Source organism: Cornus florida, unplaced genomic scaffold (assembly GCF_030987335.1).
Source record: "Cornus florida cultivar Cherokee Brave unplaced genomic scaffold, ASM3098733v1 CherokeeBrave_3.0.0_Hap2_Chr03, whole genome shotgun sequence".
In the NCBI taxonomy this organism is placed as follows: domain Eukaryota; kingdom Viridiplantae; phylum Streptophyta; class Magnoliopsida; order Cornales; family Cornaceae; genus Cornus; species Cornus florida.
The window spans coordinates 525,120-548,587 of NW_026775573.1; the positions used below are offsets into that span (position 1 = coordinate 525,120).

A 23,468-nucleotide genomic window follows, 5' to 3' on the forward strand; every position below is an offset into this window, starting at 1 on the left:
ATTCTATGCAACTTTAACTTCGTGAAATATTATGGAAATAATGAAAAAAATGTTACGTCATTGCTTCATAACTTTTGCATCCGATGTGAGAATTCTATTTTTCTTCTTTCATAGGATCTTATAAATCATGTTTGAAGTGTGGCCAAGGGCCAAACGGTAAATTGAAATCATTTGAAAATTTTGGTTTTCAAATTTCCCTTTTCTTGTTCATTTTTTCCTTTTTACCCGTTGGGGGGTCAGATTTTGTAGTGGTGGTATTTTTAAGCCGTGGACCATTGTAGCGCTTTAAAATAGGTAAGTTACGTTTGCGTGCATAGTCGTTTCCAGGCAAACCTTCTTCTTTGGTGAAATGAGCCTCCTATGGACTCATTTTGAAATTTTGTTGCATAGTCTGATCTAGGGGCATTTTAGACCTTTCACATCAGTTTTAATTTCTTTTTTCGACATGGTCGAATAGAAAATGTAATTTTAGGGGGGTTTCTTCTTCGTGTTGTTCTAGAAAATGTCGTCTTGGTACCGGAAATCCCTCGTGAAGTTTCAGCTTCCAGTTTGCATTTTAGCAGCTTTTTGCCTCTCTTAACCAGTTCTAATCTAGGGGCATTTTGGGAATTTTACAGTGAGTTTTTTTTTAATTCTTTCGCGAGTCACGTAGAAAACTTGATTTTAGGGGGGGTTTCTTCTTCGTGTTTTTTCAGAGAAACTCGTCTTGACCTCCGTTTTAAGCCTCAGTTCTGGTAACTCATTTTTTTTCTCTTGCTATCAGCATGTGCATGCCCTCGGGCGCCAGTGGGCTCGTGCATGGGTGCCGTGCGCGCCATGGCCTTCGTCGAGCCGCCGGGATATCTCAACTTCAAACCCTCGTTTCTCCCTCATCCGGACTCCAAATCGAATGAACTTTTTTTTGAACTTGACTAATTTTTTTCTGTCTTTCCAACAGTGTGCTCGGTTGCACCTGGATCTTTCTAGATAATTACCAGTTTACCCTTTAGCCTTAAGTGCTCGTTGTTCTTCGTCAGGCCGTTTCTCCTTTGTCCAGACTCCGAATAATACGATTCTTGAGTCCATCTTGATTTTTTTTATTGTCTTTCCAGCGGTGTGCCCGGTGGCACCCGAATTCACATTTTTTAAAAATGACTATTTTGCCCCTGGGGGCTTATATGTCATATTGTTGATCTTTTGCTTCCGCATCAGTTCTCATTTAGTTCCACGACCTCATGGAAGGTCACTTTGACTTCTTAGAGTCTTGTTTTCTGTTTTCGCTTCCCATTTCGGATCCGTTATCGGATCATCCTTACTATTCATCACAGGACACGCTGGCCTAAAAACCAGGGTCGTCACAGGTGGTATCAGAGCTCCTAGGTTCGAAAACCTTAGGACGACGGGTTTTAGATGCATATCATACTTGTGTTGTCATGTTCTATGTGTTTAGTGGCTTCTTTGTAACATGTTTACGTACTTCTGTGGACGTATGTTTAGAAGTTTACTTAACTGTCTCAGCATGATAGATATATACTTGTTGCTTTAGTATATAGTATATATTTGTGGGTCTTAGCATGTTATATGTGCTTGTTGTCTGGGGACATTGTATATGCTTGTCTGTTTCAGCATGTTGATTTACGCTTGTCTACTTAGCATGTGGGTTATACTTATTTACCTTGGCATATTGCATGTGCTTGTTATTCCTAACATGATCGTATGATGCTTACATTGACATGCCTTATGTGATTCTTTTCTACTTGTGTGAGTACGTAGTCCATTGTTGTGTTACGTGACAACTGCTTACTTTTATGTCTTGTTTAGGCATTATGGGTTGTTCCAACTTGGTTGGTTGAGACTGATGCTAGGGCGTCATCACTTGGGGTTTCATGGTGACCTTGATGTGATGATGTCATTGGGGTATTGTTTCTAGCGTCATAGGACGATGAGTCGGATTGACTCTAGTCCTTCCTTGGGGATTGGGAGGTTTGTTTTCATGAGCCCCAACGGCGGGTTCTCGTGTCTTTTCTTCTTAGAGTGATGGTTAGGGATTTAATAGGTGTGTTAACTTGGAATTCTTCTTGTCTTGCCTTGGACAGCTCTTACGAGCTTAGGTTGGGGTGTGAGTGTTCCCGTGTAATTAATTGCATTGGTACAATTAATTACTCTCCCTCGTCATTGGAGACTTGGGATTTTGCGTTTAGGGTTCTGATAGGATCCTGTGGAGTTCTTATTGAACTCATTGGCATCTTGAGTTGAGTTTTCTTGTTGGTGTTATGTAATGGTTAGTATTAAGACTCTCCATTGCGTCGTTTTGTTTTGTGTGGCGTTAGGATTCCACTATGTGTTGGGGCCAGTCTTGGGAAAGACTTGTAGGCTCTTTGTTTCAGGGACCTTAGTGTTCATTCTAGGAGATGATTCATTTCCTCGCAGTGGGGGATTTGACTCATCCAGGTTTTAGGGATTCAATTTCGTGAGTTTGTGCTTTCGAGAGGCATTTCACCCCTTCTTGCTTATGATTTTGCAAGATTGTTATTTGCATAATCATTCCTATATGTTTATATACCTTGTTGTTTTGAGCATGCCTTAGAAACATGTTAGGGGATGTGACTATTTGGTGGTTATGTGATGATATAGATGATGTGTTTTTCATTTACTATATCTGTTTGTCATACTAGCGTCATAGGTGATGTGTAGCGTGTCTCTGATGCTTGACCCCTATGTGATAGGTAGCATATTTGATTACCCTTGTACACTATGTGTTTAGTTGTATGGTGCGATATTGTTTCTGTGAAATTATTCGTAGAATTTCATTTACGTTTAGTATACTTGTACCTAGCATACTTGCGCGTTGTTTATTTCATTTCACTTTGATTTAATATACTTGAGCTTGTATACTTGTTCACCATAGATTTAGTGTTGTTTAGTATATTTGTGAATGTATACTTATGTATATATACGTGTATGTTGCATGACTAATTGCTTTATTAGTTCATTTCCTTTATCATTCCGCACTTTGCTTGGGGTTGTGTGACCTTGGTTGTCGAGATTGTGTGTGTGAGCTTGATCCAATGTCTTGATTCTTAGGCGTAGCCTTGTAGTAGGTCAGCGTTAGGATGACGTAGAGGATTTTGGGTGCATTGTCTGGTTAGAAGTCATTGTGGCTAGGGCAATGATGATGTTGTTTGATTTGTAAAGTCTGATCCATTGGCTTGAGGGCACAGACTTATCAGGCTTTGGATTCGTGACTGGTGTTGTTGACAGTGGTGTTTTGAGATTTGGGGTTGTCAGTTTTTCTAGTATTGGGGATTTAAGGCCTTAAGCATAGCGGTGCCTATGACATTGTTGTCAGGCTTTTGGATTGGCCAAAATGGTCCAACCGGACATTTTGGACCATATCGCAACTTTCACAGAATGCCTGGTTTCCGTGGTGCTTTTGGTAATGATCATTTTGACATTGATGTCATTTGTATCGATAGGTTTCACGGGTGAGCGTGTTGGGGGCAGGTGATGAATTAGGGCTTTATACTGTCATGCTTCCATACAGGTTGTGTGTGGGCAAGTACTAGTTGCCGTCGATGCTACCTTGCATTACCTAGCTAGTAATGTGAGTGTGGGCGGGCACTTGACACTGTGGATGCTACCACACCTTGGGTACGTTGTGGGCGGGTTCTAGTCAGTATTCGTGCTACCATGTTGCTTCTGGTTGTGTTCCTTGTTTCGATGTGTAGTTGCCTTGATCTCCTTGGGGTGGTTGACATTGGGTTAGTATGTCAATTTGTTGGAGAGGTGTCTCTCGGTTCGTGGTTTCTTGTCCTTTCGTTGATCTTGAGACCTTTGGAGTTATCCTTGGGTACTTTATGATCTATTCCTTGGTGTGACCTTATGTACGGTCCTTGTTCGGTTCTTCTGGGAATGTTCCTGATTTCGGGGACGAAATCTCTTTAAAGAAAGTAGGTTGTAATGACCCGGTCATTTCTTTCCTTTCCTTTTTCCTCAGAATTTTACGGATGAATTTTTTTCGTTGAAATTTCTTTTCTGAGTTCAGTTTCTTGTCGCTTAGTGTCGTCTCGAGTGCTCGGAAATGATTTTTGAGACTCTTTTCTCTGGATTGACAACTTCCTTTGAGGACCGAGTCATTTCCACATTTTTCGTTTTTCGACACTATCACTTTTCGTCATTTTCCCTACTTCGTCCTTTTCTCTATTTTATCTTTTCCCCATTTGTCACTTTGTTAGCGTAACCTCACTCATTGTGTTCGGAGTTGATTTTTAACTTCACGTATCTTCATTCTAAGTGGTTTCCACGAAATACGTATCTTCACTTTTGCAATAAAGTACTCTGGTTGCTTCCGGTGTCCATAGGGGCATGGATGCACAGTTTTTCAAAATCTTTTTCTTTTCTTGGGGTATTTTTCGTAAATATCTTTTGAAGATATTTTATTTTAGGGGTTTTTAAGAAAATATTTTTGGAAGATATTTTCATTCTGGGACATTAGTGCAATTAACCCTTTTTGGAGGGGTCATTTTGCAATTAATGAAAGTTATTGTAAAATACTTCGTCTGGAGCCTGGATCCTCGTACGGGATTTATTTTCACTTTTCGTCGACTTGTAAATTCTTGGAATTTCCTTCTGGTCATTTTTCTTCAGTTTCAGGGTTTCTGGCCCCGGTTGCCGCCGAATTTGTTCGGGGCATAACTCTCTGCTCGGGACTCGATTTTTTGACGTCATTTCTTCCATTGTTCATATTTCCTCATTTTGAATCTTTTTCGTTCACAGAGTTTTGCCATCTGCTCAAATTTCACTTTTTCAGACCCGGCGGGGCCCGTTCGGGGCACTTTTTGAGATTTTCTATAAATAGGAGGTTATAAAATTGAAAAGCCATCTTCTCCTCTCATCAAGCATGACTAGCAGCTCCCATGGCTGCCTAAAGGGAGCTGCCACCCTTCTTCTCTCAATTAAACCTCCTTCCCTTTGTTATAAAGTCATAGTGCCTTCGCGTTTTGTGCTTGTTTTGACGGCACGCATCTTTCACCCTTATTAGAACCCATTTTGGACCGTTTCTTGAGTTCGGGTTTGAAGTCAATTTGTGATTTTGATGGGGCTTTTTGTGGGTTCATGTAGATCGTGTTGTCCCCGACAAAACCTAGGAGTTTCGTCGGATTCGGAGCGGTTTCATTTCGATGGGCTTTTGAGATTTTCATCTCAAATTGAGGTAGGGGATGTCTTAGGTTTATATTATTGTTGTATTGATTATTTTATAAGCATATACAACTTGTGAGCATGCCTTGTTCAAGTTTTTAGAATTTAATTTATTTATTTTCTTTGTTTAGGATTTAATTCTAATGATGATATATAGTTTAGAATTAAATTGTTGCATGCTAGTAAATTAGGCCTTGGTGAGTTGTGTAATATATATTAAATTTGAAGAATTTGAATAAGAATTACAAAACTTATTTAATATTTATCTTTTGTGAAAGATTAATTTACATAGTTATATCAAGTATGAAACCAACTTATAATGTGATATTAAAGTAGGCCTTGGTGAGTTCTTTAACATATATTAAATTGAGGACATTTGGAAATGTTTGAAAATCTAGAGAAAAATTAATTAATGAGCTTAATTAATTTTATTTTAAGTGTGTTGGTCACTTAAATTGATACTGGAGGTAATAGGTTGATAATCCCTTGAAATGTAGTCTGTTTAATCACTTTATGAGCATATTACTAATTTGATGTAGAATTAGTACTTGAGACCTCTTGAAATGGTAATTGGACTTAGCATGATATAGAATATCTTTGACTTGCATAACTTGTTTAGATATATCTTGTGTATGTGTATAGCTTGTTAGAATATTACAATTGTTTACCTTGGAAGCTAATTACTAAATTGGGACTTATTTAGTACTTGTGGCTTAGTGTGGTAATGTGGTTCAATTGCTATAAAATATTCTTGTTTTGGTATATAAATTGCATATTGGAGGCTTGACATATCATATGCTATCTAGACTTGAATTATAGGACATGGTTTGTGTGGATTCAACCTTATTTGTGCATGGAAGATGGTTTTATGCATTAGTGGATTTGGTATAAGTTTGGTTTAACTTATTGATTTTTGTATAAGTTTTGGACTTATTGATTTTGGAAAGCTTGTAAGGACATATTTCACGTGATGGTTAGGGTTTGGCTCTAGTATGGAGACAAAAGTATTCTAAGTCAAAAGTGCGCACTAGGTAGTACCTTATGGGTCGTAATTACCCAGAATAACTTATGCATGTGCGTACTAGGTAGTGCCTTGTGGGTTATAATTACCCGGAAACACTTACTTGGTCTAGTGACCACATGTCCTAGTCTTTCTACTTTGTTTTTCCATTCAATTTCAAGTTGTTAATCATGGATTACTTGTAACTTAAGAATTGGTGTTTACTTATGTATTTTGATCTCATTTAGTATACTTGAAACTGTATACTTGAACTTGTATCCTTGTTGGTGTATCTAAACTCTATCTAGTGTATTTACGCTTAGTATGCTTGTCTTGTGTATGCGGATTTCATTTTAGTATACTTGTGCCATGTATACTTGCCTTGTGCGTACGTGTTTAACTTAGTATATTCGTGTTTGTATACTTGATTTATGAGTACTATATACATATATCTTATACTTGTGTATGTATACTAGATATTGCTTATCCCGTTTAACAAGATTTAGTATACTTGTGAGCATGTGTACTTGAATGTCGTGCATTATGTTTTAATATGGTTTAGTATACTTGGAAAATGTATGCTTGTATGTTGTATAACATATTTTAATATTGTTTAGTATATTTGAGCATGTATACTTGTATGTTGTTGTTCATTTTAAATTGCATGAGTACCTTAGGATGATCCCTGAGTCTCATTTTGACATTGACGTTAGGTGGCATGAGCCCCTTTAACATGTTTCACCTTAAGGTGATATAATTGTAAAAAGCTAGGTCGATGCATGCTCATCTCCTACGAGTAGCTTTATGTTACTCACCCACGTAGTGGGAACATTTTTCAGGTACCGGGATCAAGATTTGGGATTCACATCATGCTTGGATGATTTGTAGACTTGAAGTTCTTATTTCATGTAAATGTTGGCTTGAAATGCCATTTATAGCTTTATATGTCAAAATGTGTAAATTTGATTCTATTTTTATAATGTGTATATAAGTACACTCTTTACAATGTATTTGACATGTATGGGATGAGGTCATAGGCCAATGACATGTATCTTGTATTCTATGCAACTTTAACTTCATGAAATATTATGAAAATATTGAAAAAATGCTACGTCATTACTTCATAACTTTTGCATCGGGTGTGGGAATTCCATTTTTATTCTTTCATAGGGTCTTATAAATCATGTTTGAAGTGTGGCCAAGGGCCAAACGGTAAATTGAAATCATTTGAAAATTTTGGTTTTCAAATTTCCCTTTTCTTGTTCATTTTTGCCTTTTTGCCCGTTTGGGGGTCGGATTTTGAAGTGGTGGTATTTTTAAGCCGTGGACCATTGTAGCGTATCTAAATAGGTAAGTTACATTTGCGTGCATGGTCGTTTCCGGGCAAACCTTCTTCTTTGGTGAAATGAGTCTCCTATAGACTCATTTTGAAATTTTGTTGCATAATCTGATCTAGGGGCATTCTAAACTTTTCACATCAGTTTTAATTTCTTCTTTCGACATGGTCAAATAGAAAATGTGATTTTAAGGGGGGGTTTCTTCTTCGTGTTTTTTCAGAAAATGTCGTCTTGGTACCGGAAATCCCTCTTGAAGTTTCAGCTTGCAGTTTGCATTTTAACAGCTTTTTGCCTTTCTTGACCAGTTTTAATCTAGGGGCATTTTGGGCATTTTACAGTGAGTTTTTTTTTTGCTTCTCTTACGAGTCATGTAGAAAACTCGATTTTAGGTGGGGTTTCTTCTTCGTGTTTTTCCAGAAAAACTCGTCTTGACCTCCGTTTCAAGCCTTAGTTCTGGTAGCTCATTTTTTTTCTCTTGCTGTCAACATGTGCATGCCATCGGGCGCCGGTGGGCTCGTGCATGGGCGCCGTGTACGCCATGGCCTTCGTTGGGCCGCCGCGACGTCTCAACTTCAAACCCTCGTTTCTCCCTCGTCCGGACTCCAAGTCGAATGAACTTTTTTTTGAACTTGACTAATTTTTCGCTGTCATTCTAACGGTGTGCTCGGTTGCACCTAGATCTTCCTGGATAATTACCAGTTTACCATTTTAGCCTTAAGTGCTCGTTTTTCTTCGTCAGGCCGTTTCTCCTTCGTCCGGATTTCGAATCATGCGATTATTGAGTCCATCATGATTATTTTTTTATTGTCTTTCCAGCGGTTTGCCCGATGGCACCCGAATCCACATTTTTCAAAAATAACTATTTTGCCCCTAGGGGTTTATATGTCATATTGTTGACCTTTTGCTTCCGCATCAGTTCTCATTGAGTTTCACGATCTCATGGAAGGTCACTTTGATTTCTTAGAGTCTTGTTTTCTGTTTTCGTTTCTGCATTTCGGATCCGTTATCGGATCAGCCTTACGGTTCTTCACAGGACACGCTGGCCTAAAAATCAGGGTCGTCACAATTTTACACTACACATGGACTACTTTGCACTAAATCGATAGTAGAGGGGTTTTTTTTTTTTTTTTTTTTTTTTTTTTTGCAGTTAAACCCTATATATATTAATGTGTGTGCGTATATATAGTAATGTTCAACTGCTCCCTGGAGCAAGAAATTATATACCCACTTTTAATTATGGCCTTAGGATATAATCTACGGTAAATATTTAAGTAACTTTTCTTTTCTTTCTTTTAATAAACTTATTCTTTCTTTTCATATCATTAAATATCGTTATAGGGAAATGATAGCACTAGACAATTTATTAAAGGAAACAATAATAAAACAATTTGACTTCTATTTGCCCGGGCTTCTTCATTATCATGCCTATGTTCAACCATGAAAAGCCAATAAAAAATTTACAACCAGTGGCGGAAACCAAGTAAAATTAATCAAAAGAAGTATATAAAATGGCCATTAAATAAGATTGCTCGAGAAATATTGATTATAATCAAAATCTAAATTTCAAGATTGATCCATGTTTTATACTCAACTTAATTAAAGACTTTGAATTTGTTCAACAACTAATTAAAAATTAGGATATGATTATTGGCTTCATAATTTTTTTTGCAGGGTCTAGCAAAACAACCCTTAATATATTATTATATATCTATGTAAATGTTCAAAGTGTTAAGCATGTAAGAACATGCCAAAATGTGTATTATTGCACAATCCTAAGTTTTTTCAAAATCCTTAATTTACAGTAATTTAATGGAGAATTATGTTATCTATTTATTTACAATCATTTTGGTATATGTTTTCTTAATTTATTGCATAATTTATCAATATAATTGATAAAGTGTGGGAAGAAACGACAAATAATGAATTTTAATTTTTCAATTAATTTTACTTGATCTCAGTAACCAAGGTCGCATGGAGAGAGAGCATAACGAATAAAGCTTGGCATTAATCTTTGAAACAAAATCAATGAGAAATAAGTTTTTATGAAAAAGAACGAATCGATTTTGTATTTTTCAACATAAAATTACCCAAAATTCAATATATTAAAGAAAAGTGAGGCGATATTCGCACTTCACTTTTCTGCAATTGCACTCCATTTACCTTTTTTCTTTTAAAATAAATGACAAGAATGTCCTTGAATGCATTAATGTTTCATCTCTTAATTTATAATGTCATAACTACCATTTATATAACTTTAATTTTTTTATTTTTTACCTTTTTTACTTTCTTTACTATTTATTTTTTCCTTTCTATTTGTTATTTTTCCGGAGGTACTCTCAAAAAAAATAATTTATTCCATACTAATAATTTTATTTTTGGTATTCAAAAGAGATAATTTATTTCATAATGACATTTTTTTTAAAAAAAGTGAAAGGGATATTTATTCAACAAAGTTAACTTTTTTTTCAGTCCTATCAAAAAAGGAAACATTTTTTTTTAGGTAATTTTTTATGGGTCCTATCAAAAGAAATAATTTATTCGATAAAAATAAATTTTTTTTTTCTTACCAGAAGAGATAATTTATTCAATAAAGATAAAAAAAAATTTAATCCTCTTCTTTTAGTACTTTTTTTTTTTTGGATCTTGACAAAAAAAAATAATTTCTTTAATAAAAATATTTTTTGGGGTTTTTTTTTTCATGTCAAAAGAGATAAAAAAAAAATTGGTTAAATAAAAGAGATAAATTTTTTAATAGTTACTTTTTTATTTTTTTGTTCTGGTCAAAAGAGGTAATTTATTCAACATAAATTTTTTTTTTTTTGGTCCTATAAAAAAAAATTTATTGAAATCTTTTTTTTTTTGCCTTGTCAAAAGATTCATTATAGATCGTAGATAAGTAGAGTACATTTAAAATAACAGTTGTGTCATTTAAAAATTAATAATTATTTACTTGTAAAATTAGAGTTAAAATTGTCATTTTATTTAGATTATAATACAAATATTGAAAAGTAAAGTACAAATATCACGTCTCTGAAAGTCGTATATGTACTAAATATGATTTGAATCTCCAGCCATCCTTTCAGGCATTGATCTAGGTGATAGATAAAATATCTTATTCACACGCAGATTAAATAAAATCAATCGGCCTAATAATTTTTCACGAGTTAAAATGTAGAGTGGTGACATAGCAATAATTGTAAACCCACTTGATTGACCCATGGAATTGAGGAATAACAATTCTTGAGTACAAGAAGTTTATAAATTGACTGCTGAAAGATGAATTATTTTATTCTTGTTTCTTTTAATAAATTGTTTAGTTTTGTTCTTTTTTTATAATAATATTTAATGATATGAAAAGAAAGAATAAGTTTCTTAATATAAAAAAAGAAAAGAAAAAGAGTTAATTAACAAATTGTTATAAAATTATTAGATCTAAGACTATAATTAAAAATAAGTATATTTCGCATTGAACTAAGCACTATATTATTTAAAATAAAACAATAGTATTTAACAAAATTTTAATATTTGTTAAAAAAAAAAAAAATTAATATTTCAATTTAAACATATTAGAAGTGTATGCAGAAGCTGTGGGTGCGTGTGAGAGAGAGACAGAGGGCAGTAAACGCACACAAACACACCAACGCATCTCTCTCTAAATCTCGTTCATCGGGATTCCTTCACCACTCTCGAGATTTTCTTTCCCTTAGAAATTTATACTACGTAATTTAGTACTACTACGTATTTGTTTTATTTGATTTGTTCCTCTGTCGACTCGAGGGAGAGACTTTGGAAGCTGGAGATACCCCATGGATGAGGATGAATGGAATTAGTGCATTCCTTGGGTTTGACGGACTTTTCATGAAATACCCACAGGTGAGAGAGAATCCTCCTACAAATTTGCTTTTTGTTTGTTTCCTAGGTTTTTTTTATTTTTTATTTTATTTAATCCATGTCATGTTGAAGTTGCTTATCAACAGCTGTCTGTCTGTGATGGTCTTTATCTTGTTACCCTTTCATTAATTCACATGAAGATTGCTTGTGTGTTTCTATAATTCTCAAGAACCCTCTTTCGCTTTACTGTGATCTGTGAGATCTGGTGAATGTTCTGGGTGGTTAGGATTGTGTTCAAAAGCCACGTCTTTTTTTTTTTCCTTATTCTTATTTATTTATTTATTTATAAAACCCTGTTGTTACTAGGTTCGATGGTTTTGAATTGAATTGGGATCTGCGTAGTTTGGTTACTAGGTTTATTTTTATCTATTCTGTTTAATAATTTACATTCTTATCTTATAGGGAATTTAGGACATCCATCGCCTAGTGTTTTAAACCATTACATTTTGTAGCTCTGCTTTCATGGATTGATCTCTCAAGTAAATAATGGATAGTCTTTGTGAAGAAGAAGATCATTTCTATGATACCCGCGAAGGCATCACCTCTGCTTCCGATTCGGATTCAGACGGAGTGGACAATTTAGATACTGATTCAAGCGTTGTTGATTTGGTGCCTTCTGGAATTGGATACGAGGTCTGGAATAAAAACCCAGAAAGCATTCGTGAACGGCGCCATAAATTCCTAAAATGGATGGGATTTAGTTCAGAAGAAACTGTGAGGGAGGTTGATGAAGATGCAAATTGTGACCAATTGGAAGTGGAGATTGAAAGAGCTAAACAAAATAGTGGGGCTGTTTTGAGAACATTGGGTTTTGATGATGGGCATTCATCCAGCCAATCATCCATCTCTTATCGGTCAAATGATACTGGAGAGTTGTTAGATGGGGCATTGGACGAGAATTTTTCGTGTAGATTCAAAAATTTGGATGATGGGACTGAGTTCATTGTGGATAAACTGGGTTTGGATGGTTTTCTCACGAGACTGCGTGAAGTGGGCTCCAACCGTTTGATTACCTTTGAAGAGTTCGAGAGAACTCTGGGTTTATCCCCTTTGATTCAACCAGTCATGCGAAGACAAGTTGAAGAGGTTTCTGGTCAAAGGGAGGTAATGAAGCAAGTGAAGAGGGGATGGCTGAGGAGATTAGGTGTTGTGGCCTGTGTTGTGGATAGACAAGTTGAAGCTGGTAATTCAAGACCTCATGATTCATATCCAATTTCTGGGGTTGGGACTAAAAAAATTAGAGTTCGCACTGTCAGGAAACGGTGCAAGGAATTTTCAGCCCTTTACATGGGACAAGATATCTCAGCCCATAAGGGTTCAATTTTGACAATGAAATTTAGCCCTGATGGGCAGTACCTCGCAAGCGCTGGTGAAGACGGCATTGTGCGTGTATGGCAGGTGATGGAATCAGAAAGATCACACGAGTTTGATTTGTCTGACGTTGATCCTTCATTTGTATACTTCACAGTTAATCATCTTTCCGAACTAGTACCCCTCTATGTGGATAAAGAGAGAAGGGTTAAACCGAAGAATTTGAGCAAATCATCTGATGCAGCTTGTGTAGTTTTCCCTCAGAAACTTTTCCGAATATCTGAGAAACCCCTTCATGAATTCCATGGGCACTGTGGTGAAGTCTTGGATCTCTCCTGGTCAAAGAATAAGGTTGGTATGTCCATAGAAGCAAATCTTTCTAGTTTCCTAAATTGAATTGGCTTCTCACGATAGTTCTACTTTATGCAGTGTCTTCTTTCATCCTCCATTGATAAGACTGTTCGCTTGTGGCAAGTTGGATCTGATGAATGCCTAAAAGTCTTTATCCATACTGATTATGGTGTGCCTTTCTTTCCAATGTGTTTTTTATTATATATGTCATTTATTTTGATTGTTCTTTTAGAAAATCTTGATCTGGATACCTTCTCATAGCCTTTTCTGTTACTGCGTGAGACAGTTACATGCATTCAGTTTAATCCTGTGGATGATAATTACTTCATCAGTGGCTCCATAGATGGGAAAGTACGCATTTGGGCAGTTCCTTCTTGTCAAGTTGTTGATTGGACCGATGTAACAGAGATAGTAACGGCTGTGTGTTATCGCCTGGATGGAAAGGTTTGGTAATTTGTTGTTTTTTTTCACTTGTTGAGATGGTAATGTGGTATCGGCAAGCAAAAGCAATTATTAGTCATTTTACTTCCTATTGCAGGGTGGAATAGTTGGCTCCTTGACTGGAAATTGCCGCTTTTATGATGCATCAGGTATGCGTTCAATTTCTCAGATTTTAGTACAATAGTAAATCGCAGGGTTTCCTATATGTTGTTTTAGTAGAATTTGACATGCTTGGGGTACATATGGACCATTGTGCTCTCTGGCAGTGCTTATCTCCAAGTATTGCCTAATATTGCAAGAGAGCTTTTCTCCCTGGATACATTTTAAGTCTATCTAATGGTATCTCTCATCAACATTTGAACCACTAATTTAATCTTGTGCGTGTGTGTGTGAGATCGTTTTATCTGTAGTAGCCGAACCTATGCATGAGTAGTTTTTAGGTAACGTACACAGGGATTGAGGACACTCATTTGAAATACTTCTTCACAAAGTAAAGTTGAAAAAAAAAAAAAAAAAAAAGAAAAAAAAAAAAGAAGAGTAAAAACAATGAAAATAAGCAATTGTGGGGTTCCTTTGTAGCAGAAGATCTGAGTCCTTAAGATGTAGAATTTCATCATGTACTTGAGCACCATTGTTGTTTGTTACGACCAACAGCTGCGGAGCAAGAAACAATTACGAAACACAACATAAAAGTAAACACGCCACACACAAAGATTACAAAGACGTATGTGGTGCAGCACAAGTTGTACCTATGTCCACGGGGAAGATCCGGCAAAAGATTTCACTATGCGAAAATCCGGAGATTACAAGTTTCAGCCCCCATACCTAAGCTCTCACTCTCACCCTCACTTGCTTTCAGCGATTTTCAGTATTCTCTTTTCATTCCACCCCAAACCCTAAACACCCCTTATATACCGGGCTACAAGATAGTACTAAATAGGGTGCATGACCCGCAAGTGAAAAAAAGGGGTCAAAACTGGGTTGCAACACGACCCGGTCCAAAACAAAATTCGGGCCACAATATCACACTTTTCATCATAGAGAAGAAGAAGAAAAAGAGGTCAAGATGTTTCCGTTTGTCAATTTTATTAGTATGTGGACCGGAAACTAAGTTTAGTCGATGACATTATGTTTATCAGCAAGTTGTTAAAGCGCTAGCCTCATTTTTCATTATTAACTTAAAATTCCATTACTATTACATTTTATTTGTAATTTTAAGATTTTTCAAATTTTTTATTATTTTATCATTTAGTTTTCTTAGCATTTTGAGAGGTGCTATTACATGGATCAAGGTATGTGTGTCATGTGTATTAGTGCGTGTGTCTGTCTGATTATCAAATCCTTAATTCTAAGGACATATGGGGATTGGGGACATTGCTAAGTATTCATAGTTTCTAAAATTCTTCTTTCACTTTGTGATGAAAAAAAAAAAGTATTTTTTCATATATATAAAGTAGAGTGTTCAACATTCGCACCCACTTATTTTAGAGAAATAATGTAACAAAAGGAACATAATAAAGATATTTGTGCTCAATTATAAAATTGACTTTAATTATTTAAATATGTTTTAGTTGCATGTCAAACAATGCATTTCTGACACATCCCATATCCAAACCCAAGTTTTGTGTATCCAAAAGGCTCCTTTACGCATTTAGAAGAGTCCATGTGATGTTGGTGAGGTGTTGATGGATTGAAATTTTAGGTTTTTGTTTGCCACATCAACCTGTATCAATGTGCTATTTCAGAAAAGAAACTGAAACGAATTTTGTCATTTTAGAAAGCTATGTCCTAGTTCTAATACCTGATCTGGAGCAAGCCTTCGATAATGGATAGTATTTATGTTTTGTGCATCAGATTTTTTAATTAATAATTGTGTAGCTAGCTGCTGTAAATGGTATTAGAATATCTTGCTTCTGAGATAAGGCATGATTAATTTGAAACCTAGCTTGCCATTTGTTTCCTCTTGTTCGGAAATAGAAAGTATAAACAACATTAAGTGACAAGGCAATACAAATTTCACCTTTTAATAATTATGGGTTCTGTGCTTATAATGCTCGTACATTATCTGCTATGGAACAATAATCCTGTCAAATATGTTGGTCTAATGTAATCTGGCTGAACGTTGTACTTTAATTCTTTATCAATATGGCTGTCAGGCTTAACACTATGTGCAGCCATGCTTATCATTTTTTATGTGGATATGATTTGTAAGATACTAAATTGGAAGGTTTATATTGAAGAACCGGTAATTTAGATCCATGTGATGCTAGTTGGATTACTGCAAGGAAGATTTTGAAGAAATGTCCCATGACCATCTGGATTTATGTTTTAATGAGCCTTTTGTTTGACATTCTTGCCCTCCCCTTTTTAAATAGACAAGCTGGACTTGTCTCTACATACAACTGAAGCAGGAATCTTGTAATGTTGATGGTCCAGCTGTTTCAATGAAAGTTAATAAATCTGCAATTCAATTGACTTCTATTGAAAGTTCTTGTGTTATGATACAGGACGATTGTCTTTACACACACTAACTGATGTATTTCACATATATCAGATAATCGTCTGCAATTGTATGCTCAGATATGCTTACAGAGCAAGAAGAAGTCACCTTTTAAGAGGATAACTGGCTTCCAGGTATCAAATGCCTCTGTTCCTTATCCTTTTTCTTTGTTCATGTCTTTTGTGCTTCATCTTATGTTTAAAAACTCAATAATGTATTGCTTTCACTCTGCAGTTTTCTCCAAGTGACCCAAACAAATTAATGGTCACTTCTGCTGATTCACAGGTGCGTATTCTTCATGGGGTTGATGTCATCTGCAAATACAGAGGTCAGTGCTTGTTTTTTAAAATTAAATGCATTTAGAAATTTATTCTTTGGTAGTCTATCACCTAGTGCATTAAATGCCACGGAGTTCAGAACTACAGATCTTACAATATATTGAATTCAAACTCGACGACAAAAGGCAACAATTTTTTGGATTGTTTATGGTAATATGATTCAAAAACTGGATTGCATAGTCCACATTTATAAAATTGTTGGACCACTAAATAAAAACTCCATACCTTAAACTAGGAAAAAAAAAAGTACTCCATACCTTAATTTATATTCCTTTCAGCTACAACAACAACATAGCCTTTTTCCAATTACTTGGGGTTGGCTACATGAATCCCATGTTTCCATTCCGCTCTATCTATGAGGCCATAGTCTCAGTCAATCCACATGCTACCATATCTTTCTTTACGAACTCTACCCATGTTAACTTTGGACTCCTCTTCCCTTAGTAATTACCCTCAATGCAGAGTTTATGTTAAACTGTCAGCTGTTTTACTTTTTTCTTTGTTTCCTTGTATTCCGTGTCTCTTCAGGGCTTCGTAATGCAGGAAGTCAAATATCAGCGTCATTTACTTCAGATGGGCAGCATATTGTCTCAGCAAGTGAGGATTCTAATATCTTCATGTGGAATTACATTAGTCAGAATGGGCGTGTGTGTTCCAAAATGAAAAGCAATTTGTCTTGTGAGCGTTTCTTTTCAAACAATGCATCTGTTGCTATTCCTTGGTGTGGAATGACATGTGGAAACTCCATCTTCTCAAATATCTCAGTAGCATCTTCATCCCCTAAAATATCTGTGAACCAACCAAAATATGGCTCAGAATATGGATCTCAGCAATGCCACTTGGGTGATAGTCCACTAAACAAATTGCCGTTCTTCTCACATGATTTCTCTCTAAGCCATGGATTTTTCTCGGACTCCTTGCCAAAGGTATCTGCAACCTGGCCAGAGGAGAAGCTTCAGGCTTCAAGCTCACTTGTGGTCCCATCTGCAATGTGTAAATCTCAGTACAAGCTTCTGAAGAGCTCGTGTCAGAACGTGTTTGGCTCTCCTCATATGTGGGGTCTGGTAATTGTAACAGCTGGGTGGGATGGACGGATCAGAACATTCCAGAATTACGGATTACCAGTTCGTAGCTAAAAATAGAGAGGTTCAGCACAATGTATGTCAAGCCTGTTGTGTTGAAGGAATCTTTGGATGACTTATTTTGCCAAAATGAAAGAACTGAAGCCATGGTTGGTCCACACCTTAGTTTTGTATATGCATGTGCATTTTGAGGAGACCATGAAGAAGCCATGGTGTGTTGACCAAACATTTCAAGGCGTATTTTGATGGAACCAGTGAGCAACTTGTGGCATTGTTCCTTTGTGGAGATTTAGTTTAGTTGAGCATCAAGTAGGATGAGGTAATTTGGGATTTAATACAGTGTAATTATACCATTCTTTGATTTATTTAGTCTCAAAAGAAAAGAGAGGGTGTAGGGGGGGCCGTGTTGAGGTTAAACATGTCAATTGTGGTTTCTGTGGGGTCTTTTTGGAAATCTACATTCAAAAATGCAAGTGAAGAAAGGGAACCCGACGTTAAAACGGTAATCTTGATCTTCCAAAGCCTAACTGATACTTTACTCTTTATGACATTCATCTTAGTGCTATTTTTTGCAACAACTCATTGTGCCTTAAAAACTTTTATTACTCTCTCCATCCCATTTACTCATTTAGTAATGCTCAATAAATTACAAAATATATTCATGGTGTGTTGACAGTAATGTGATGAAGTTTTATATTTAATTAATTTTCTTAGTTTAATTCAAGAAGGGTAAATTAGGAATGTAATAAAGTATAATATATTTATTTTTTAATTGGGACAATTATCTTGGAACAACTAAATATATTTTAAAACAGATGGAATATATAAGATGAACAACTAACGAGCAATTTAGTTATAAGAATTTTTGTTACCTCTCCACTAGTGAATCTATATGACTCCATACTGCAGGAGAGTTGTTGAAATTTTGTTGATTAGCCCTCACCAATCATTATTAGAAATCTAAGTAAATGTGTAAGTTTTATTTAATTTTTTATATATAAATTTTATTCAATATTTTATTTAAGTATCAAATAGTGATTGATCAAGATCTATAGTGTGGGCAATGTGTAATAATTAATTTCCTATTCCAAATGGGGGGTAGAATTTGCAGAAGTTTAATGGTGATGCAATATGCAATTGCTGGCTGTTTAATGGGCCAAAATACACTCGTCCAAGTTGTTTTACATGACCTAATAAGTCCATGCCAATCATTGGTAAACAAAAGTTTTGCATGAGACTGGATTAACTTCTATTTCTAGCGTGACAGCCCAATAAAGATCAATGTACGTTGAAACTGTAGTAGTAGTAATGATCACTTCATGAATGACAGAGCTTCGGTTTTGGACTGTGCAAATAAAATTACGCAAAAGGACCAATGTATGGTCGTGCTTCATGACTTTTTTGCTTATTTAAGTTACGGGAGCAAAAGCAGGAGTAAATTTGAGAGTGGGAGTGCAAGTGTCAGAGTAGCAAAATTAAATCATAAATAATTAGAATTTGAGTCAAAAAGCGTGCGGAGCGTGAAAGTGAGAGTACGCTCGGAATGTGAGATCAACATCCGTTAAAAAAAATTGTGTGACTTGACTTTCAGTGCAACTCTGAAGAGCTTAAATTTAACAATTTTCTCTTTTTCATTCTTTTTTATTTTTTATATATATTTTTTGCATCACACACACACACACACATACATATAAATGTGGAGGGCCGAGGAGAAGGGCAGATGAGGAAGAAGGGTAAGTAGTCAGCTGCTTGAATACATTGTTGGCGAAAATAAGAGGAACATAATTGTCACGTGGTCCCTTGAAAATAAGCATACGTCAGATTACAATTTGGTATAAGACGCGTTCCATCATATGAGGAAAACTTCAATAGATCCTAATGGTTTAAAAAGGGAACCTCAAGGTTGTGTTTTCCTTTGTGCTGTTCAAGAGCATCAACATCAGCTAGCTCTCAGTACTAGCTAGCACCATATATATATATATATATATATATAGCTGTATATTAGAGATAGAGAGAGAAATAAATCAATAAGAGAGATGGGTAGGGCTCCTTGTTGTTCCAAGGTCGGATTGCATAGAGGTCCATGGAGTGCAACAGAGGATGCATTGCTTACCAAGTACATTCAAGCTCATGGTGAAGGAAATTGGAGATCTTTGCCCAAGAAAGCTGGTAATTAACTATGTCCATCGATCACGTACCATATATATATATTTAACCCCGTGCATTTCCTAGCTATTTTTATAATTATTTTCTTCAAGTATTTAATTGTTGCTTAATTAGCTAAATATAATCATCTCTTTCTTTGGTTCCTGAAGCATAATGATCAACACACATGACACACACATCATATGTATATATATATATATTAATGTCTACATGATGGATGAAGGTAGGTCTACTTAGATGTGGAAAAAGCTGCAGGCTAAGATGGATGAACTACTTAAGACCGGACATAAAGAGAGGGAACATCAGCCCGGAGGAAGATGACCTTATTGTCAGAATGCATGCCCTTCTGGGCAACCGTTGGTCTCTCATCGCAGGAAGGCTTCCCGGTCGAACCGATAACGAGATCAAGAACTACTGGAACACCCATCTCAGCAAAACCCAACAACAAACTAATGATCCCCGAAATACCCACAAAAAATCATCATCACAACCGTCCAAGTCCACCAAGAGCAGCAAAAACAAAAGCAAAAAGGCCAAAATTTACATTCCAAAGCCCACTAGGTTTCATTGTTTGTCAAGGAACAGCAGTTTTGATTGGACAGACACAGGCACAGGCGCAGGGACAGAGGTTGTAGTAGACGATGATATTATGAATGTGCCGTGGTCGTCGTCTAACAAGGTGATCACAGACAATGATGATGACAATAATCATGAGGTTGGCAGCTTTTTTATGTTAGGTACGGGCAATGATGATCATGGTGTTGTTAACGGCTCAGAATATTGTCAGTCTGCAGGCAACGGCAACACTAGTAGTAGTAGTCGTCGTCTAGAGAATGTGTTTGATGAGTATCTACGTACACTTCTGAATACAGATGAAGAGGATGATCAACTACTACTACTTCATGATGATCAGTTAGATTCCTTTGATATGGACTCATTATTCTTTATGTGATCCATCATATGTTCGTACGTAATTATTAGTACTGGCCGGTCTAAGCTACTTTGATTATTTCACGTGCTCACCAGCTTCCTCCATCTGGCCGTTAATGCCAACTTCGTTTGGAATTACTTCAATTGCGAGTATTAGTGTTGTTTATTTCTGTCTAGGTGCATGTTAATTAATGTAATAAGGTTATATGTGTGTGCAATTAGATATGTTAATTAATTGTGTTTTCCATTGCTTGGATTAATTTCCTTAATTTAAATAAAAGGGAAACATTAAAAAAATGTAAGTTGATCTTCTTCTACTATTAATTAAAAAAAAAAGAGATTAATTAATGTGTTGAAAAGTACATACTGTAAGGGCCCGTTTGGGAAGTATTGTGTGGTGTAGTGTAATGCTCTAACCTAGAACAGAACAAATGTTTTGTAATGTAGTGTTCTGAAATGAGAGCAAAATATGTTTGTGATGAAAATTTGGAGTGAGAATTTTGGAATTGAAATTGATTTTTTTTTTTTTTTTTTTTTTTTTGATTAGAATAAATTAACTACAGAGCTTGATTAGTTTGCAAAACAAGAATTACAGAGCTTGATTAGTTGATTTAGAAAAAAAATTAAAACAAAACCCATACACACATAATTGCAGTTGCAAAAAGAGAGAGACTAGGGCAATTGGGAGGTTGAAATAATTTGCCCTAAAAATGGATTTGCATAGTTGAGAACGAGAGATGGAGGCGTTTTGGAGGCTGAAATGATTTGCCCTAAAAAAATTAAAACAAAACCCATACAAGTTTGCAGTTGCAGAGAGAGAGAGAGAGCGAGAATAGAGATGGAGGCGTCTAAGAGGCTGAAATGATTTGCCCTAAAAAAATTAAAACAAAACCCATACAAACAAGAATTACAAAGTTTGCGAACGGCAAACCAGAACTAGAACAGTGGACCCATACACACAATCTGAAAAAAAATTAAAACAAAACCCATACACGCAAGCTAAAACAAGACCCATACACACAATCAAAACCCATACAAACAAGAATTACAAAGCTTGCGAATGTCGAACCGGAACTGGAACAGCGGGCGATGGAAACTAAAAGATATGGGTTTTGATTTTTTTGAACAATCTGAAATAATATGCCGATATGGGTTTTCAACTTCACAAATCTAAAGATTTTGTAGGGGGGGGGGGGGTGCAGGTTCCGAAGTTGAGAACGAGAGTACAGATGGAGGCGGGTTCTGAACTTCTGATCCTTGTAGATTTTGTGTTTGCAGTTGGAGAGAGAGCGAGGGAGCAAGTTCCAGAGTTCGAGAACGAGAATAGAGACGGAGGCGATCGGGAGGCTGAAATGATTTGCCCTAAAAAAAAAATTATTATTATTTCTGCTACAGTAAAAAATAAAAATAAAAAAATGGGCCTGGAACAACATAGGACACCAAATTATTGTTCCAGCTTTTGAGCCGAATATTGGATTTGTTCTGAAAGTGTTCCACTATCGTTGAGAACACAACAAGGCGGGCCAAACAATATGTGTTCTAAAAATGAGTACTGTAGCACTGTAAAAAACAACACAGAACACGGTAGAACAAACACCAACCAGGCCCTAAATACCACCATGATAACATATGATTACAGCAAAGAATTGGAACTACTCTTCTCGGACACTATGCATATACACCAGATGGACCCACTTAGATATTGATAATTCCTGCAGGCCGGGAAAGAACCCTAAATGAGCATGCAAGATAGAGTTCCTAATTTAGAGAATAAATTTAAAAAGAATTAGCCTAATTAATGTCTTCTCTTATATATATATATATATATATATATATATATATATTGTGGGATGTTGATAGAGGGAGGACTCGGATCTCGATCCATTCGCAAACACAAGGAAATTTTAGTAATGAGCAGTACGTACGTAGTATTACTAGTAAATGAAGGTAATTAGTGATCAATTAATTGCTAGCTGCAGTAGTCAGCCCTCTCCTACTATATATATATATGTATATATTCAATTCTTCGGAAGTAGCAGCCCTCTCCTACTATATATATATATATATATATTCAATTCTTTGGAAGTAGCTCCTACTATATCTATATTCTTGAGAGCCTTGGAAGTTGCCAACTGAGCAACACAATTGAATTCTTGATGAATGTAACGTGTAACACACAACATAACTATAATATAGGATGATAAATATATATTTGAAACGGCTCTAAACCAACAAAACTACCATTCTTACCAAGTGCAAAAGATTCGGGAAGAATGAAACATAAATGAAGCCCAATACAGGCTACACTTCCCATATTACATAATTTTAGGATTGAGAAATTAAACCATCCTCTCTTTTTTTAAATGAATAAAGAGTATTTATAATTTTTAATTAAGATCAATTGAAGATCAGAAATTCATTATGCATACTATGATAATTGAAGGGTCCGAACTCAGTCAATCACTATTCAACGTACAAGCAAAAAATTAAAGTTGATACATTTACTTATGTGTCTAATTTTCACCGACTAAAATTATGTAGTCCCGAACCAAATAAGAAATAAGAAATATTTAATTGTCTAATATTTGGCTCAACATTGCCCCTATAGTTTGTAGATGATCATGTGTTGATTTAGGATTTGACTAAACAAAAACTTTACCTACAAATATATATATATATATATATATATATATATATATATATATATATATATACAGTTAGATTGCAACGTGCATGAAGCATATGGGAATTTGATTGAGGTGTTAGATGGAGAAGTATAATTCCCTTAATCAAAGATATTTGGGGGCGTGACAGCCGACAAGATCCATCACAAAATTATTAAAAGAAGAACCTAGCTGTTGAGATTCATAATCATAATCAGGCAACATATATTCTAAATTAATTTCGTCCACCACCTCTTGAGGGAGGGGTCTTTATCACACA

General features: G+C 35.7%; 2 protein-coding genes across 5 annotated transcripts; both read left to right on the top strand.

Moving 5' to 3' along the window:
• Positions 1-10,975: 10,975 nt before the first annotated feature.
• LOC132298886 (uncharacterized) lies at positions 10,976-18,007 on the top strand. Of its 3 annotated transcripts, none has more exons than XM_059795227.1 (8): positions 10,976-11,388; positions 11,809-13,068; positions 13,147-13,237; positions 13,355-13,512; positions 13,607-13,658; positions 16,064-16,143; positions 16,295-16,337; positions 16,876-18,007. In XM_059795227.1, exons 2-8 carry the CDS (start codon positions 11,893-11,895, stop codon positions 17,481-17,483), a joined length of 2,208 nt encoding a protein of 735 aa, XP_059651210.1. In that variant the 5' UTR covers positions 10,976-11,388; positions 11,809-11,892; the 3' UTR covers positions 17,484-18,007. The 3 variants fall into 3 exon arrangements, with proteins under 3 accessions (XP_059651210.1, XP_059651209.1, XP_059651208.1); XM_059795226.1 differs by having other exon boundaries at positions 10,979-11,388; positions 11,859-13,068; positions 16,244-16,337; XM_059795225.1 differs by having other exon boundaries at positions 10,980-11,388; positions 16,244-16,337.
• Positions 18,008-19,295: 1,288 nt separating this feature from the next.
• LOC132298887 (myb-related protein 308-like) lies at positions 19,296-20,695 on the top strand. Of its 2 annotated transcripts, none has more exons than XM_059795229.1 (2): positions 19,296-19,598; positions 19,823-20,695. In XM_059795229.1, the coding sequence occupies exons 1-2, from the start codon at positions 19,466-19,468 to the stop codon at positions 20,545-20,547; spliced, it is 858 nt and encodes a 285-aa protein (XP_059651212.1). In that variant the 5' UTR covers positions 19,296-19,465; the 3' UTR covers positions 20,548-20,695. The 2 variants fall into 2 exon arrangements, with proteins under 2 accessions (XP_059651212.1, XP_059651213.1); XM_059795230.1 differs by having other exon boundaries at positions 19,528-19,598; positions 19,819-20,695.
• The last annotated feature ends 2,773 nt before the right edge of the window (positions 20,696-23,468 follow it).